Source organism: Dicentrarchus labrax, unplaced genomic scaffold, assembly GCF_905237075.1.
Source record: "Dicentrarchus labrax unplaced genomic scaffold, dlabrax2021, whole genome shotgun sequence".
NCBI lineage: Eukaryota > Metazoa > Chordata > Actinopteri > Moronidae > Dicentrarchus > Dicentrarchus labrax.
In genome coordinates, this window is record NW_026136717.1 from 6,322,372 (window position 1) to 6,341,692 (window position 19,321).

The window sequence follows — 19,321 nt, forward strand, 5'->3', positions numbered from 1 at the left end:
TCTGACACATTCTGGTGAACAAACTGACATTTGGGCTTTTTGCCCACTTCTTTCATCCTGAGAAAAGCATGGACGACTATTTGTAGGATGTCCTTCATTTCTGTTGAATTCTCCATTGCAATATTAATAATGGTGATGTCACTCAACCCTATAACGAGTGTTGCAAGCTCATTGTCATGTTCATGGCTATTGTCCAGTTGTGCAAGCTCTGGTGACTTTAATCCCTCAGTGTCAATGATCACATGAAGTCACAGTTGAGAGCTTTTTTGAGATCTTCATTGATTCTGATGAGCAACATAAAAGCACCTCGAGTGCATCGACCACTGCTGACTGCAAACTGCACTCCAAACATGGTGTTGAGGAGAGTAGACTTTCCTGTGCTCTGGACTCCAAGAACTGTGACTACCAGTATCTTGTTCTTAGGAGACACCAAGTCATTGAGCTGATAAAGAACATCACTCACCCATCTGAGAGGTATGTTGGATGCATCTCCATCTACAAGCTCAATGGGAAATCCATCAAGCAACAATTGTGCGCACAGTCTTGGCAGATGCTGTAATTGTTTTCGTGATGGGTCTGTTTCTGGAAGGGAAACTGAAGCTTCATAGATCTGACCCATTTCACGGAAGAAGTGTTCAGTCCCCAGTGAGCTGTTGGAAAGTTGTCTGTCAATGTCTTTGATCTCCTCTTTGTTCTCAGAATGTTTATATTTATTTTTGTACTGCTCCCTGAGGCCAGACAGTTTTTCTCGAGACAGGTTATCGAGGTTCATTCGCATCCATTTCAGGAAATAGCACCTCTCAATCCCTGGGCTTGATATTGCGTTGATGAAACATGTTATTGCATGTGACATGTCATAAGAGTTCTGTTTTTCCCGAAGTTTGTTTTTCTGTACCTGGAGATCGCTTTTGTACTTTTCTATGTTTTCAAATCCACCTTTCCGAAGCCGAAATTCCTCCTTCTCCAAGCAAGTCAGGTCCTTCCATATTTGTCCTTGCAACGGCAGCTGAGCTTCTTTGTATGAAACAATGTCTTGAATTTCTGCAGTGATGGCATTTGCATTTTTCTTGGCAGTCTGGCACTCCGAACAGTCTTCATCAACCCTGATTCCCAGTTCATGGGCAATGTCAGCCATTTTCTCAATTCCCATCTTCATCTTTGAGTTCTCAACTACATCCCTGATTGTGTTCCGCAATATTTTGACAAAGTCTGCATCATTCATGTGCTTAGTTTTCAAAAGTATGTTGCTGTTAGTTAAGCCCAGCTCAGTTGCAACTTTTTTTAGACCATTTACACTGAACCTCTGGCTTTGATGGTTACCAACCAAGAAGATCTGTGCTTTGTGGTTTTGATTGATAAGCAGCTTGCACTCAGAGTCCAAATTGTCAAAGAACACAAAAACTGCTTCAGATGTCTGACACAAAAATGAAAATTGTGTTTCAAATGAAGCAATGTCCCCACGAAGGTTCGCTACAGCTACTGGCTCACTGAAAACATCCATGTTTTTGTTCCCACAAGGAAGGTACCAGGTAGTTTCAGCCAATCCATTGGATATTCTCCTTGGGCTGTCACCACACTCCATATCATGATGAACAAAGGTATCATGGTACTGCTGAGAATTGCTCAGAAGCTTATTGAGGATCTCTGACTTGGACAAGGAGCACTCACCCAGTTTCACAAAAGATATCATTGGAAGTTCAGAGACAACAATTCTGTTTTCAATAAAGCCCTTGGATTCTGAAAGTGACTGAGGTCTGTACTTTTTAACAATGTCTCTCAAAGCCCAAAGCATGAGTGTGCACTGCTTTGTGTCACAATTGGGAAGCAACAGAGGCACAGCAAACTGACACATAGACATTTTGAGTGCCATTTCCTGCTGTACAAAACCATCAGAACACAGAAAGAGAGCAGTGATTATGTCAAGGGGGTTCAGCATGTCACCTGAATGTGGACTGTTTACCAGATTATCAAGATCTAACTCTGTAATTCCTGACTGATTCCAACAGTTTGACTCACACATGGATGGAAATTTCACATTCCTAGCTGTCACATTAACCATCATCAGTTTCTTCAACAAATACCATGGAAGATCTGAATTACACTTAACAGTGTCATCAGTGATGGTCTTCTCATCAATCTGAAGTATCGTGCTCAGGGATAGCTTCTCTGTGTAATGCCGCTCCAATCCCAGATCCTCCAAGAAGCTCTCAAGTTGTGTCTCTGTAGACATGATTACAATGATTATTAAATCCAGAATTTATTTAAATACTAAATCAAAATTAATTGTAATATACTCAGTTGCCAGTTCATCAGTTAAGCCTAGCTGAAACTAATGCAGTATAATACAAGAGTGCTGCACTAAATCCTACCTTTACGAAATGTATTATATTGTTTTTAGTTTTGTTCATTTAAATTCAAGGTCCTTTTGGAGGCTTAATTTTGTTGTGCTGTTGAATTGTATGGTATTACACTGACAGGAGGTTCTAATACAAGGTACAAGATTCATTTATTCTTCTAAAACATGCAAGTTGTAGTCCCTTTATGCTACTCACAAAACAAAAATTATATAATAATTGATTAATATATGGATGAATGAGTGATCATATGGATGAATAAATAAGAAGTAATAAAATAGTTTTTTGTTATTGTGCAGACAACAATGATGGTGGGTGACGGTTTATCCACTGCAGAGCCCTCCTGCATTGGGCTGTGCATATGCCATGCCAATTTGTAATGTTTCCAGTCAAGAATATGACCCCATTTATATCAGTGAGGGGAGCCAAAATATTCTAAAAAGCCTCTATGTAACGTAAAAAATATCCATTTTTGTGAATCTCTTAAAAACACTTCACAATACACATCATTTAAATCTTCAGAAAGAATTTATTGTAGGTGTGTATTGTATTGTAACTGTTGTATTATTAGACTGCACTCATTTAGCTTTTGTTGCACTTAATAAACTAGCAACTGAGTCTAGAATAAATGCATTTGCACTGTAATGGAGAAAAGTACATTTTCATTATTGAGCAGTAACTGTGAAAGCAGCAGACCAATAAATCTGTTGTCTTTTCTCAAACCTACTTGTTGCAACTACGGCACTGTAAATACAATATTTTTGACTCTTGAACAAAAATACATTAAGTAAATAGCTAGTTCAGAAATCCTAAGTCAGGTTTTGTTTTAACATTCCAACTTTCTGTCAAACTATTCAGTTTATCTCACTTGTTGCTGCTTTAAAGCAGCTTGATAAATTAAAGGTTCAGTGTGTAACATTTAGATCTATTGACAGAAATGGAATATAGTATTGATAGGGGGAAATGTATCATTTAATAGGGACTCCACGGGTCACCAAAGGGCTCAGACACACAGGTCAGTTAAGTCGAGATGTTGTCTCACTGTAAGTTTCATCCTGTCAGAAGCTGCTGTTACCTGTTTTTAATGGAAGTGCAGCAGTAACAGTGATACAGGTCAACACTTTCTTGAAAATCATCAGTGCGGCCAATGGTTGCAGCTAACTGCGTCCAGTCTGTAGATATGATAAGCTTTATATGGAAGTTTTGGGGAGGGTTGTTCATAAAAGGGCAAAGATGTCACAAATCCCCTCCTAGTTCTTGAAGCCTGAGGTATGTTTGGTATTAATGTCATTAGGAAATGCTATAGGGAAGTGTTTTTATACTATTGACCCACTATGTTTCAGATTCACATAATCACACATGTCCAGTAAACATGTCCATGTTTACATACTATATCTTGCAGACATTCAGAATTCCATGACAATAAAGTAATGTCTCTACAAACCCACATCATCCTAAGAGGATCTCTGTGTTGGTGGACCACTGGTGTGAAGGAGCTTTAATATCAAAACTTTATTAGGGATCGAGCACTGAAAGACCCTATTGTTCCTCTAGGAATTATTATTATTATACCTTTGGAAGTTCAACCGCATATTAGGCCCCCGCAACATCCTCAAAATGGAATGAAAATTTGCACAAAATTCAAACATAGCTAAAATATTGATATGACATTGTCCCCGTGCACGGGCGCCGCCAAACGTCTAAGCCACGCCCCCCAGAATCAGCCCCCAAGACACGTAAGGCCCACATGTACGAAAATTGCTACGCATGTGTATCATGATAAATAAAGCAGAAAAGCCTCTTAGACCCATGCCCAGAAACCCACAGGAAGTCTGCAATTTCAATTTTTAATTTTCATCACTTTGTGGTCATTTTGACTCTTTGGGCTTGTATTTGAACGAACTCCTCCTTGGGAATTTATCGGATCTGCTTCAAAATTGGTCAGTACAGTCAAAACATGGTGCTGAATGAACGCTGTTCAATTTGTAACTGTACGTTGAAGGGCGTGTCCGTGGCGTGCCGTCAAAGTTGGCCATTTTTAAGTCCGTGGTCATTTTCTGTGAATTTTCGCCTTGCATTTGAACGAACTCGTCCTAGGGAATTTCTGGGATCTGCTTCAAAATTGGTCAGTACAGTCACAAAATGGTGCTGAATGAACGCTGTTGATTTTTTCACTGTACGTTGAAGGGCGTGTCCGTGGCGTGCCGTCAAAGTTGGCCATTTTGAAGTCTGTGGTCTTGTATTTGAACAAACTCCTTTGGAATTTATCAGATCTGCTTCAAAACTTGACAGTACTCTTGAATAATGTTGCTGATTACAAGTTGTGCTATTTATGACTGTACGTTGAAGGGCGGGTCCGTGGCGTGCCGTCAAAGTTGGCCATTTTGAACGAATGTCACACTGTGATGTCATTTTTGGCATTTCAGGGCTTCTATTTTAACTAACTCCTCCTACAGGTTTTATTGGATCTACTTCAAAATTGGTCAGTGCAGTCAGTTTTTTTCGTCCAACATTGTGCCCGTGGCGAGGCGTCCCGTGGCATCCAATTTCAAACCTTCGCCATGAAAGAGGGATTAATCATAACTTCTGCGTACATGATCCAACTGCAACGAAACTTCACATGTTCGATAACAGTCCCGCCCTGAACACGTCTATGTGATAATATTCAGTAATAGTCAGAGCGCCACCTAGTGGCAACAGGAAGTATCACGTTTTATACTTTCATGTTCTACTCCTAGCAGGATGATCAGATCTAGCTGAAATTTACTTATAAAATGCAAAACACATTGTTGATGATATGTGATGACTGCGGTAAGTGGGCGTGTCTGTGGCGTGCCGGGAAATTTTGATGTACCGCCACAAAACACAAATTTGCTATAACTTGAGTGTACATTGTCCAATCGGCTCCAAACTTCACTTGTCTGATAATAGTGAGAGCACCCCCTAGTGGTGAAAGGAAATGTATTTTTCGTACTTTTATTTATATCTTCAAGCATATTGTCCAGATCCAGCTGAAATTATGTGAAAAGCTCCATAGGAGGATAAGAATCACATATTATGAATCTTAAGAATTTGCATGGAACCATGTTGTCATGGCGATGCGGCAAAAATCAAAAAAATTCCAACTTTTGGGGGGTCTAAACATGCCTGAAAACTCGTGAAAATTTGCACAGCATTCGGTGGTTCTGAACGCCGAGGTACTGTCTTGGTCCCGTGGATGGGCGTCGCAAAATGGCTTAGCCACGCCCCCCAGAGTCAGCCCCCAAGACACGTATGACTGACATGTATGAAAATTGCTACGCATGTGTATGATGATAAAAGAAGCAAAAAAGTCTTTTGGACCCATACCTCAAACCCAACAGGAAGTCGGCAATTTTGGATTTTGTCGCGATTTGCACACGTTGTACATGAACGAACTCCTCCTAGGGCATTTATTGGACCGACTTCAGATTTGGACACAGCCATCTAAACACATTCACCATTAAAAGTTGTGCTCTTCAGTTTTTTTTGTCAAACCTCCTGCCCGTGGCGTGGCGTCCCGTGGCATCCAATTTCAATCCTTCGCCATAAAAAGAGGGATTCGTCATAACTTCTGCGTACATGATCCGACTGCAATGAAACTTCACATGTCTGATAAGAGTCCCGCCCTGAACACGTCTATGGGATAATATTCAGTAATACTCAGAGCGCCACCTAGTGGCAACAGGAAGTATCACGTTTTATATTTTAAAGTGCATTTAGGCTAATAACTTTTGTATAATTTGTCACACATTCAAAAAACATGTATCCACGCGTTCGGTGAATGAAGCTGAATCTCCCCATATAGGCCACGCACATTACCCCCCCGAGGTTTTTTTCGGCTAGAGCACAAAATGTCCGTAAACTTCTTTTTCGTGCTTTGTCCGATTCTCACAAAATGTTGCACGTAACATCTGGGGACCGTCCTAATAATAAACTAATTGAAAGAATTTTGATAATTCTAAAAATAAGCATGTTATAAAATTAGCACTTCCTGTGGATTTTTGTTCAAAAGAGGAAGTGGAGTATTTTTCCACATTGGTATGTCCGATTGACACCAACCTTGGGTCCATAGTTCCCCATGTCTTCCTTAGCCATTGTGCACAATTTCAGGCCATCGCCACTAGGTGGCGCTCTTTAAAATGAAGAACTACAGGAAGTATCACGTTTTATGCTTTCATGTTCTACTCCTAGATCCAGCTGAAATGTACTCATAAAATGTAAAACACATTGTTGTTGATATGTGTTGACTGTGGTGAGGGGGCGTGTGTGTGGCGTGGCGATAAATTTTGATGTATCGCCACGAAACAAGAATTTGCTTTAACTTGAGTGTACATTGTCCAATCGGCTCCAAACTTCACTTGTCTGATAAGAGTCCCGCCCTGAACACATAGTGATAGCGCCACCAAGTGGCAACAGGAAGTAAGTCCTGCGTGGCAATTTTGAGCTGATTTACGTGACATTTTCATGTTGTGGTCCGCGCTTGTTACGACGGCACGTAACGTGGCCGCAGCACAACCCGACGGCACGTGACGCTGCTTTTTGCAGCTTTAATTTTAATTGAGCTTTTGTCTCTGCAGAGAGGGCTGTATTTTATTTTAAATAATTTATTCCTCTTTTATTTGAATACATAGTCTAAACAGAGACTCAAAAAAATAGTTGACTCTATTGTGAAAAATCATTACAATAATGATTTTATTTCACTTACTTGTGTGGGCAGACTTTACAGTCGCCTTGCTTATTCTTCCATTCCTATGTTGTGCAGAAACATGGAGGGAGTAACACGCCCCTGGCTTCAGGTCGCTGAGAGTCAGGTTGTTTGTGTCTGTTGTCAACTCTTGCACAGTTTCTCCCTCACTGCAACAAGTCACAATGTAACTCTCCACTTCACCAACAGGAGGGTCCCAACGCAGAGACAGTGACTCACTGCTGGCCTGATAGACAGCAATCTGTGCAGGAGGGCTGGGCTCTGTGGGGATAATATACAATTATATTTCACATATAATGGAGATTCAAGTTCTGTCAAGGTTTGACTACACTTAAGGTGCAGTGTGACTACCAAGCACAAGAGGTGTGGTAAAAGATAAAGACACATACACATACTGTATACATATATACTATATATACTAACCTTTATAACATAACTTGAAAGCATCAGTGTAAAAGTACAATTGTATATGAGTCCAAATACCATTCAGACAACACTGTCTTTAATGTTTGTTTTAGTTTCTTTGTTGTTTTTTTACTGATTTACAGATTTACCTGTGAAGACAGATAGCGAGGTTGCTTTGCTTTGACTTCCATTATCTGCAATCCTTGTGATACTGAAAGTGTATTCAGTCCCAGGATTCAGTCCCTCAACCTTCACAGTGCCGTAGTCCTTTGTGATCAAACTGTCTCTATGTGTGTCACAGGAGTAATCTACTTGCAGTTTATACCCAACAGAGTGATCAGTGAGTGGTAAACCAAGAGAAACAGTCTCCTGATCAGCATTGAGAACTGTTACTTCAGGTGGAGGGACATCTGAAATAAGAGAAGAGAAGTGCATCTCAGTATACAGTGTGTATTCAGTCTTTAAATTGGATCAGTAATTGACAGACACACTTACAGTCAGACTGTGCTGTTGGTGGAGTGTTCTCTCCTTTCTCACAGTTTTGCTCAGGGAAGGATTCAGTTGCATCATAGAACTCCTTGGTAATTTGTGTAAAAAATCAATTGTAATCAGAATCCCATTCATTTAATACTTTTTTAATTATTAACTGTAAGTTTAGAGTTGTAAAAAAGATTGTTACCTCCTCATCTGAGCTTTCCATTGTGGGTACACTTTCAGCCATCTCACATTTGGTTCTGATTATTCACACTGCATCTCACTGAAAGTAATAGAGAAGAACTTTGTAATACCTTCCTCCCCAACAGCAATTGATTTTACCCAACAATCACATAGTTAAAAATACAAATACTCTACAACCTACTAGTCTACAATATCAAAAAATAACTAGTGCTGGGCACAGTTAAAATGTTTAATCGCAATAAATGGCATGGTTACTCGCAGAAATATATCAATAATGAATTCAAAAGTAGTGTATTGCGCATTATTATTTTAAAAGTACTTTACACAACTTTACACAACAAATAAGTTGCTTTTTAACAGCAGTATTGCCTTTACACAGTAGCAGTTAAAACATTTCTTGCACTATCTGTGCTCAGTGTGCTGACTTTATTTGAAACATTCCACTGCTGTGCAAGCAAAATGTCTCTCTGTTTTCATTACGGTCAGAGCATGTGAATGCAGCTCCCACTGTCCATCAATATAATGCACTGTAACTCCGAGGTAACTATGGTTACCCAGGCGATGTCCAGTAGTCTCCAGTGAGAGCAAGAGTTGGTGCACGATGTAACGCCGTCGCTTTTGTAGTCCTCTTCTTTTCATACAACTCGTGCATTCTTCTTCTATAGATCCTATCTTCCACAATACTAATCGGCCAGCAGTCTGAAGCTATGCACTTCACTATGGCATTTGTTAGCTTGTCTGTACTTCTCCCACACACTGCATCCAACGTAGTCTGCCGGAGCCTCCCTACACTCCCCTCCTGTGACCCATGATTTGTCTGGATGTTGTATTTAGAGCCAGTGAGCAACGGACTTTCAAAATAATAATAGTTATTTAGAAAAATGGCGTAAATGCGAGATAAAATACGTCGGCGTTAATTAATGAATGCGTTAACGCGATAATAACGCGTTAACTTGCCCAGCACTAAAAATAACACTACTAACAATACTGTAATCAGCCCACTATGGGAGGATTAAAGCTCATATGTAATAGGTCTTAAAAGAGAGAGGGGGGGCCTACCTTTGTAGGAGAGATTTATACATGGTAAAGATAGTATCCAATCTTTTATCCAGGAGTTTTTGTCTTCTGTACATGCAATGTTCTGCTATAGGTAGTATTTCCGAGGATACAGCTCTGCACTTATGTCAGTACAATAACAGGTCCCTCCCTTTATTCTGTCAGGCGAAGTTACTTTCTGTTTTGTTTTCCTAGAAATAGATGATCTGATTTCCACTAAAGAGAAACTTACTTGTCCCGGTATCCCCCTTTGCTGAAGGCAGGGATTGGCTGAAATAGAGGAGCCTATAGGGAGTGGATATTTGAGTGGTTATGGCTTTGTAATCAGAGTAGTTGGATTTGCATTTTTTCAGTGTTTTTTGCCATTTTGTTTGTTGTTTGTCATGGATATATTATGTAATAACCATTATGTATTGCCATCCCAATAATTTTGTACGTTTCATGCCCAACATGGAGCTTGCATTGGAGTTGGACTGAGGTCACTAATAAAGTACTCTACAGAGGACATTAGCTCATGAACAGACAAAACAAACATGCCTGATAGAGACTAAAATTTGACTTAAGATTAAGTTGGTAGTGTTGCAGTATTAGAAAAAACTTTGTAAAAGGACAAGTACACACAGTACACACTTCTCCAAGAATACAACAATACCATGGTAAGGTAAAGGAGTTTGAGCATAGACTATATATTTACAAATATATGTCACAGTCTTACACATTCAAACTTTGTAGCCCAGTCAAGTAACAAAAATATTCACTATATGAATTACTCAGTTACACTTAATAAGAAGCACAAACTGGGGGTACTATTGAGCACAGGTTGCAGCGTCTTGCTGTCAGCCATCGGATTTGGATTTTCCATGTTGGGTCCATGTACAATGACAATGAAGGATAAAAAAATCAACCTGTCATCCAATATGACTTAATTCCTACATCCATTGGCTTGTTTGTAAAAATCCAGTTTGAACACAAATCAGACCAGAACTGAACAGCAACAATTTATGGCAACAATGTATTCAAAATGTTGAATTCAGATTAGATCCTGCTTTCAAATTATGTTATATTTATATTTTAATAGGGACTAACACTAACACAGCAACTATATTATCATCATCATCATATTCTGGAATATTACATTGACCCACAATAAAAACTGTCTAGTTTAACTCACACTTTATTTTACAGTACCACCTCTCCTCCTTTGTTATATATTTACATAGGCCTAAGCATTGTTGGAGGGGGCCTGAGATCTCAGGATATCATTGCCAATGACTGCTTCACTGTAATTGTTGTTCATAGGATAATAAACAACCTGAACTTCACTCCTTTTATCACACCAGGTAGGTCACTTTCTCTTTTGTTTTCCAGAAACAGTAAATGATTACCTAGTTATCAGTAAAACTAAATTTGTGGGCAATGTGAAGTGTGTAGGGATTTGCCCATGGCAAAACTGAAATCTTTTTTTCAGCTACGTGGTATTCATAAGTTAATTATTTGTCCTCTAGATTAAGTGTGGCAGTGCAGAGTGCTCACTTTATTCTGTTAGTCATAAACACAGGTGAGAAAATAATTTAGATCTTAGAAAATGGATGCCCAGGATTTTTTTTTCTCACTTCAGGGCTTCCGTACTTTTAGGGTTGGAATAATATGTTATCAATAAATCTGAAAGCGATTATTTTCATAATTAATCATTTGGTCTTTACAGTGTTACTCCATAATGAAAACATCCCATCACAATTTCCTACAGCTCATGGTGATGTGACCAGATGTCTTGTTGTGTTCAACCATCGCTTCAAAACCCAAAGATATTCAGTTCACAGTGATACAGACAGCAGTCGAAATCATCACATTGCAGCTGGAATTAGGGAATGTAATGCATTTTTACTTTTTAAACTGTCTTTAAAACCAAGCAGTTGTTCAACCAATCAATTAACCAACTTACAGGATAGTTTCACTTCAGTCTCTCCGTAATCACTGCAGGAGGAAGTAGAGCTGAAGGTATTAATGGACTGATAGAAAATGTATCTGCAATTTCCCTGCATGATAGATGAATAATTTATGTACAATGTTACCTAGCTTAAATTTTCTCGCTTTTGACAATCTGTTGCATTCTTGGTCTCATGTGAAAATATGAAGTAAATACATATCTTTGACTGTTGGTTAATTGTTAAAGAATGAAAACAGTGATGGGAATTGTTTAATATTTATTTACATTTTATAGAACAAACAGTAAATTGAAAACAACCAGCAGAGATAATAAAAAAATAAAAAATAAATGTTAGTTGCAGCATAAATAGGATGTCCGCTTGGTAAAAGATCTACATTGAATCCGTTTCTCATACAAATTTCTTATTACTTTTATTTCTGACGTACATAAAGTTCCTTGTTTTACATGGAGGTGGACAGGATCACGGTTCCTTCCTGCTGTGTCCCTTAACCCCCCTCCTGAGATTTTGTAAGCCCACTGAAAGGGAAATGTGCACAATGTAAAACACAAATCAACTGACTTGGGAGTGCTGCAGGTGGATAAATGCTGTGGAACAGATGATGGACAGTAGAGGTGCACACTGTGGGAAAGGGACTTTGGGAGGAGATTGGAAAAAAACTTAAATGTAGAAATCAAAATCAAAAGAGAGGATGAACTGATCTCTAGCAAATAAGGACATTCAAAGGCACGGCCATCTTTCTACCCACAATGTTTGCCAGGAAGGATACCTTGCTGATCTGTCCTACGAAGGATCTGATATGTCTGATCAGATCCACATGAACCCTTTTGTACTCACTCCTGTGGATAAGGAGGCAGTGAGAGGTTGTGAAGTAATCCTCACCACGCCACTGGAGGTGAGAACAGAAACAAGGTATTTAGTCTGCTCCGATTTTTCCGTGTCTATTTTATAAGCTAACACTGGAGGGCGCCATTGACTGCAGTCTGCCCACTCTGAGGAAACTGGATGTGTGAAGAAAAATACCAAACTGGGTGGCAGGACAGAGACAGACACACAACATCTGGAAGAGGATCAAAACTGTACATTTCTAAGTGTAAGAATCAAACAGACAAAATATTTGTAAATATTAAGTTTCTTGTTTGTTTTTCTTTTTTTCTTTTTTGTTGAAGGAATGAATGAAACGCTTATTTTGTGACAACAAAAGACAACAGGTGCAGTTTGCAAAAAAATGGCCACTAACTTGAGGTTTCAAATTTACTGGTGAGTAAAAATGCTTTGCACTGATCACTTTTCATGCCGTTAGAAAATGACTTCACTTTGTCTCATTGTGTTGCCCGTTATCATGTGGGCATCCTGTAGCATCATGATTTCTTACCAGGATAGTCACTGTAGCAGAAATGTATCTCCACTAGTTTCCAATGAATATTACATTTTAAAATCAGAACACCAGTTTCAGTCTGTGGTTTCATTGAAGGATCAACTACTCTTTTTGTGTTCAAGCTTTAGCTTTATATCGCGATCCGACTCTACTCCTGATGAATCTGTGTGACTTCAGAGTATTTATGGAAACATCTCAGAGGCTAAGAGCTCTGGTAAAAGCCACCTTTGTCCAGTTAACTAATGTGATGATGGTGTAAAGAACTGGCCAGTGGTTGATGGTCAGGACTTCTAAACTGAGACAGTGAAATGTTAGCTTACTTCACATGTAGCAGAGTTTACATGTAGCCACTTAATCACACGTGGGACAGACATGAGGGCTTTGACACCATAAGATGCCTCACATCCTCATAGAGTAATGAGATCACACACGTGGTCCGACTTTTTCCTTCCTCACACTGTGTTGCATTGTGGGTGTGGAGGTTGTGTTGACCTTACAGTGATGTGATGTAGCAGTGAAGAGTGTAACAGTGGATCAGACTGGATGTACGTGGACACACACTCTGCCTCGTCTATGTTATAAAGTGACTCACTGCAGCCCTGTGGTTCTCACAGTTTGGGCTGGATTTCGGTTCATTCTTAACGTGCCCGACAACTGCAGACAGCCAAGCAAAAGGCAACACCTGATGACTCCATATCACTGAGGTTATTTGGAGACCCAGTGTCAGGTCAGTGGTGCATTGAAGCACATGGTTAACAGCCCACAATGGTAAACATACACAAAGACAGTGACACTCACACAACTCTCCAGCTTGATCTCCATTGCCAAGTTGCACCTGTTGTCTTGTTTTTACATTCTTTGTTGAATTCAGAAACCCAAGACTTGAGATGAAGACAAATGTTAAATAATGGAATTTTAAAAAATATGATTATTAAAAAAAAAGTATAGTAAAACTATATAAATAAATGAGGTGATGATATTTCTGTTTACTTTAGAAGTTATTATACACTGTATGCTGTGATTCTGATCTGGGAAACATTAAAGACATTCATAGCCAGTCTGCCCTATTTGTCTCTTTATTGAGTCAGTTTACAGGAGTAAGTAAGAGTAATAAGAGTAATAAGTAATGAGAGTATACATGCAAACAATACCACATATAGAAGGGATTATCATTTGATTGTTATTTAACTCTTTAATTCTTAATTGAAGGGATTATAAATTCTAAGTTAAGAAAATCACATATTATACTCAGATTAGAATTAAACTCACGTAACCTACATGTTAACATTTAGACTGAATGATCATTTAGTATTTTGAAATATTCTGCATCAGATAATTAATAAACAAAACAGATTATACACTCTATTATCACATATTATGGCAACAACACAGGTGATGTGATGTGTAAAAAACAAAGGTAAAAGTAAATATTTGACATCAGACACAAACAAAAGCAAATGCACATCATACTTCAGGAAAAAAACATTCTGTCCCATTATGACTGTACCACAAGAAGGGTGATCTTTAAAATAAGTATAGAGAATGTAAATGTTTCATATGAGATGCTTAAAAAAAACCAAAAGATTATGTATCATATATTTGAAGAAACTTTAACTTGTTTCTTGTTTCACACAAAGATCAGGAATTCAAACCCATCAAACTGGAACCATTTGTATGTCTCTACCTTGCACATTGACTCAGAGTATCAAAGAGTATCTAAAAATGTTGAAGGGGTGCCCAGTTAGCTCGGTCGGTAGAGCGGGCAACCCGGGTTCAAATCCAACCTGCGGCCCTTTGCTGCGTGTCATCCCCTCCCCCTCCCCCTCATGTCGATCTCCAGCTGTCTCTATCAAATAAAGGCATGAAAAGGCCAAACAAATAACGAAAGAATAATCTGCTGTTAATGTATGTTAATGTTGACCTCAAAGACATTAACCTACAGTGGAAGCAGATTAGTTTGATTACACACATTTATCACAATCTACAATCAAGTGGGTACCTCTGTACACTCAAAGCAAGTGAGGGGAAGGTTAGTATTCTCACTTGATGTTAAATGACTCTTTGAGACTGGCTTCTGCCTGCTTGTCTGTGACTTTTTTCCAAGTTTCGGGAATATCAGCAGGTTTTAAATTATAAATGTCAGCAATCTCATTGTTGAACTTTGCCAGTACATATTTCCAGTAGTCTGATGCCTCAAGACTTTTATCTGGAGCAATTCTCCAGTCTGGGAAAATATCTGTGTAACTCTTATAAGGGTGCCATTCACTTTTTGTGGCATTGCATTGAAAACACCCATCACTGATTACTAAGGAAGTGCATATGTCAGTGACAAGTTTTCCTGTCCCATCCCACTTGGCCATACCCAGACCCTCTGGCCGATGGAGTGAAGTGCAGTGCTCTTTATGTTCTTTTCCTCCTGCCTCACAAGGAGCTTCACAGAACGGACACTGTTTACCACATCCAATCAGTTTGATGAAAAGCTCGTTCTGAGGTTTCACATGAAGAGCTTGTAGTATCATTTGGATGTTTGTTTCTTTAAACTTCTCTCTAAGAGTGTGTTCCATGTCCTTCACACACTCAGTGAGCCAGTGAGCAAACTGTTCCTGGTCAGCATTATTCAGGATCATGAAAGCACCAAGAGCATCCTGGGAAATGACCAGTTTATCACCAAGTTCCTGACAGACATTTTTAACAAATGTCTTCAAGTTGCCACTCTTCTCTGTTTTAGCTTTGTTGATAGCATTATTTATGCTCCTGATACTTGACTGGAGATGTTTATCCTCAAACTCAAACATCTTAGATCCATTTGAAAGGTGTTCCACAATGCGGTCAAGTATCCATTCCTTTACATATTTCTCATATGAGCGAATGTATTTCAGATACTTGACATAGTTTTTCTTTGAGAGCAGATCCAGTAAAATGGAATACTGGAAGAACATTCGTGTGCTGAACTCGAAGCTTGTCTGCATTTCACCAGTGATATCAGGACCCAAGGAACGGTTGACAAAGTCTTCAACTGCAGGCCTAAAACAGCACTCTGTGAATTCTTCTGCCTTCTTCTGGCACTGGTCTTGTTCATTGAACAAATCTTTGAAATCAGCACGAAACTTTTCTTTGTTTTGACTGAGACATCTGTAGGGATCATTCTCATGTAGGAAATCTTTCTGCATTTTCTGAAACTGTCTGACTGCATCTCCACAGATGTGCTGTTTCAGAGAAACTTCAAACTCAATCTCTATACTCTTTACATCCTGATTGTTTTTCAGCCTCTCGTCAATCATGTGTAGGATCTCCTGGATGTAAGTGTCATGGTAATTGTTTGTCCTTTTCATTTTGTCAGTCACAACCTGTGTGCAAGCATCTATGATGCTGTCAGCTATTTTTTCTAAAGCTCTGACATGTTCTTCAATGTTGAATACTTTCAAGAACTTGTCAAATGTTTTTTTACATTTGTTGGAGAATCCCTCAGCTGTATATTTGAAAGGTACCAGTCCACAATGCTCTAGGCTTTTTTGACTTAATAATTCACATACATAACTCCCCTTATGTGATAGATTGTCTCTCAGGCAGTGGGACACACTTGTGATGATATTTGTGGCCTTTAGTTCAGGAAAGGATAGTTCATTCACTGTTCTATTCCACATCTTATCAAATTCTTCATCCAGCTCGTTGTCTGTCATCTCAACTTTTTTCCCCCGACATTCCTCAATCAATGTACACACTCTCCCTTCTAATTCTTTTGTGTGCTTCTCCTTGATTCTGTCAATTCCTGCCATTCCTCGTCTGATGTCAGCTGCTACTTCAAGCTGATAAAACACAGAGTTCTTCATTTCTCGTCGAAAAGTCTTTGCACTGTTTGCAAAGTCCTCTCTGTATCCTTCAACTAGATAGACATGACCCTCTGTTTGCTTGAAGTACTGTTCCAGATTTTCAAGAATCTTTGTCTCCCATTTAGAAAGCACTGTGCAAGCTTCACTTTTCAAAAGAAGGAGATATTTTTCCATGTCAGATATCTCCGATTCCAAAGCAACTGTACCAAAGTTAGATATTTTTGTTTCAGCATTTGTCATCCATGTATACATTTCTTTTTTGAATTCCCATTCCCATTTGTTGAATTCTGTGCACAGTCTCATGTATGCATCAGCCACTAGGCTGTTTCTGAAACTGAATATGAAGTTTTCGTGCTTTATTGCATTCCACAGGCTTTTCATCCACTCTGTAAAATCCAATATTTTATTTGCAGATGACTCACAACTAACCAAAGTTTGGATGATGGTTTTCTTGAGCTCATAAACAGCCTCACTGTACCCTGCATTGACTGGTGCCATTGGTGGGTTTCCATTCCAGAGTCCAGGGATGTACCAGTTCCCAGTGTCTGGACTGTACTCCATCACATCAGTGAAACTCTTGTTCTCCTCTTTCTTTTCCATCTTGGCTGCTGCCTGGGTCATCTCGTTTAACTGTTCCAAGAGCAGTTTCCTGTCTCTTAAGTTCTTCTCATGGGCTGAAACATCTGACACATTCTGGTGAACAAACTGACATTTGGGCTTTTTGCCCACTTCTTTCATCCTGAGAAAAGCATGCACGACTATTTGTAGGATGTCCTTCATTTCTGTTGAATTCTCCATTGCAATATTGATAATGGTGATGTCACTCAACCCCACAACAAGTGTTGCAAGCTCATTGTCATGTTCATGGCTATTGGCCAGTTGTGCAAGCTCTTGTGACTTTAATCCCTCAGTGTCAATGATCACCATGAAGTCACAGTTGAGAGCTTTTTTAAGATCTTCATTGATTCTGATGAGCAACATAAAAGCACCTCGAGTGCATCGACCACTGCTGACTGCAAACTGCACTCCAAACATGGTGTTGAGGAGAGTAGACTTTCCTGTGCTCTGGACTCCAAGAACTGTGACTACCAGTATCTTGTTCTTAGGACACACCAAGTCATTGAGCTGAGAGAGAACGTCGCTCACCCATCTGAGAGGTATGTTGGATGCATCTCCATCTACAAGCTCAATGGGAAATCCATCAAGCAACAATTGTGCACACAGTCTTGGCAGATGCTGTAATTGTTGTCGTGATGGGTCTGTTTCTGGAAGGGAAAGTGATGCTTCATAGATCTGACCCATTTCACGGAAGAAGTGTTCAGTCCCTAGTGAGCTGTTGGAAAGTTGTCTGTCAATGTCTTTGATCTCCTCTTTGTTTTCTTTGTATTTCTTTTTGTACTGCTCCCTGAGGCCAGACAGTTTTTCTCGAGACAGGTTATCGAGGTTCATTCGCATCCATTTCAGGAAATAACACCTCTCAATCCCTGGGCTTGATATTGCCTTGATGAAACATGACATTGCATTTGACATGTCATAAGAGTTCTGCTTTTTGCGAAGTTTTGTTTTCTGTAACTGAAGATCACTTTTGTACTTTTCTATGTCTTTAGACCCAACATTCCGAAGCCGAAATTCCTCCTTCTCCAAGCAAGTCAGGTCCTTCCAAATCTGTCCTTGCAACGGCAGCTGAGCTTCTTTGTATGAAAAAATGTCTTGAATTTCTGTAGTGATGGCATCTGCATTTTTCTTGGCAGTCTGGCACTCTGAACAGTCTTCATCAACCCTGATTCCCAGTTCATGGGCAATGTCAGCCATCTTCTCAATTCCCATCTTCATCTTTGAGTTCTCAACTACATCCCTGATTGTGTTCTGCAATTTTTTGACAAAGTCTGCATCATTCATGTGGTTAGCCTTCAAAAGTATGTTGCTGTTAGTTAAGTGCAGCTCAGTTGCTACTTTTTTTAGAGCATCTACACTGAACCTCTGGCTTTGATAGTTACCCACCAGGAAGATCTGTGCTTTGTGGTTTTGATTGATAAGCAGCTTGCACTCAGAGTCCAAATTGTCAAAGAACACAAAAACTGCTTCAGATGTCTGACACAAAAATGAAAATTGTGTTTCAAATGAAGCAATGTCCCCACGAAGGTTTGCTACAGCTACTGGTTCACTGAAAACATCCATGTTTTTGTTCCCACAAGGAAGGTACCAGGTAATTTCAGCCAATCCATTGGATATTCTTCTTGGGCTGTCACCACACTCCAAGTTACAGTGAACAAAGGTATTATGGTACTGCTGAGTATTGTTCAGAAGCATGTTGAGGATCTCTGACTTGGACAAGGAGCACTCACCCAATCTCACAAAAGATATCATTGGAAGTTCAGAGACAACAATTCTGTTTTCAATAAAGCCCTTGGATTCTGAAAGTGACTGAGGTCTGTACTTTTTAACAACATCTCTCAAAGCCCAAAGCATGAGTGTGCACTGCTTTGAGTCACAATTGGGAAGCAGCAGAGGCACAGCAAACTGACACATAGACATTTTGAGTGCCATTTCCTGCTGTACAAAACCATCAGAACACAGAAAGAGAGCAGTGATTATGTCGAGAGGGTTCAGCATGTCACCTGAATGTGGACCATTAAAAAGATCATCAAAATTTAACTCTGTCTTTTCTGATGCAGCATCACAGTTTGACTCACATACAGATGTACATTTCACATTCCTAGCTACCACATTAACCATCATTAGTTTCTTCAGAAAATACCATGGAAGATCTGAGTTACACTTGGCAGGTTCATCAGTGATGGTCTTCTCATCAATCTGAAGTATTGTGCTCAGGGATAGCTTCTCTGTGTAGTGCCGCTCCAATCCCAGATCCTCCAGTAAGCCCTCCAGTTGTGTCCCTGTGGATATAAAATGTTTGTTGAATGTTGTTGAATAAATTCATGCACATA

General features: G+C 39.5%; 2 protein-coding genes across 12 annotated transcripts in view; both read right to left on the reverse strand.

The window, feature by feature from the left end:
- LOC127379287 (up-regulator of cell proliferation) overlaps positions 1-19,321 on the reverse strand; it is a 38,467-nt gene that overhangs the window by 5,032 nt on the left and 14,114 nt on the right. For 5 of the 11 annotated variants that reach the window (XM_051428709.1, XM_051428706.1, XM_051428699.1 and 2 more), the window contains one exon: positions 13,604-19,270. In XM_051428709.1, the coding sequence (XP_051284669.1) occupies positions 14,583-19,270 (4,688 nt within the window). In that variant the 3' untranslated portion in view covers positions 13,604-14,582. Of the gene's footprint in view, positions 1-13,603; positions 19,271-19,321 lie in introns of those variants that run through there. The other 6 variants (XM_051428708.1, XM_051428704.1, XM_051428700.1 and 3 more) reach the window with 5 other exon arrangements.
- Positions 98-9,377, reverse strand: LOC127379289 (up-regulator of cell proliferation-like). The gene is made up of 6 exons (XM_051428714.1): positions 9,223-9,377; positions 8,165-8,242; positions 7,981-8,062; positions 7,635-7,895; positions 7,081-7,341; positions 98-2,220 (listed from the first exon to the last, which is right to left on the reverse strand). The coding sequence occupies exons 2-6, from the start codon at positions 8,204-8,206 to the stop codon at positions 239-241; spliced, it is 2,628 nt and encodes an 875-aa protein (XP_051284674.1). The 5' UTR covers positions 8,207-8,242; positions 9,223-9,377; the 3' UTR covers positions 98-238.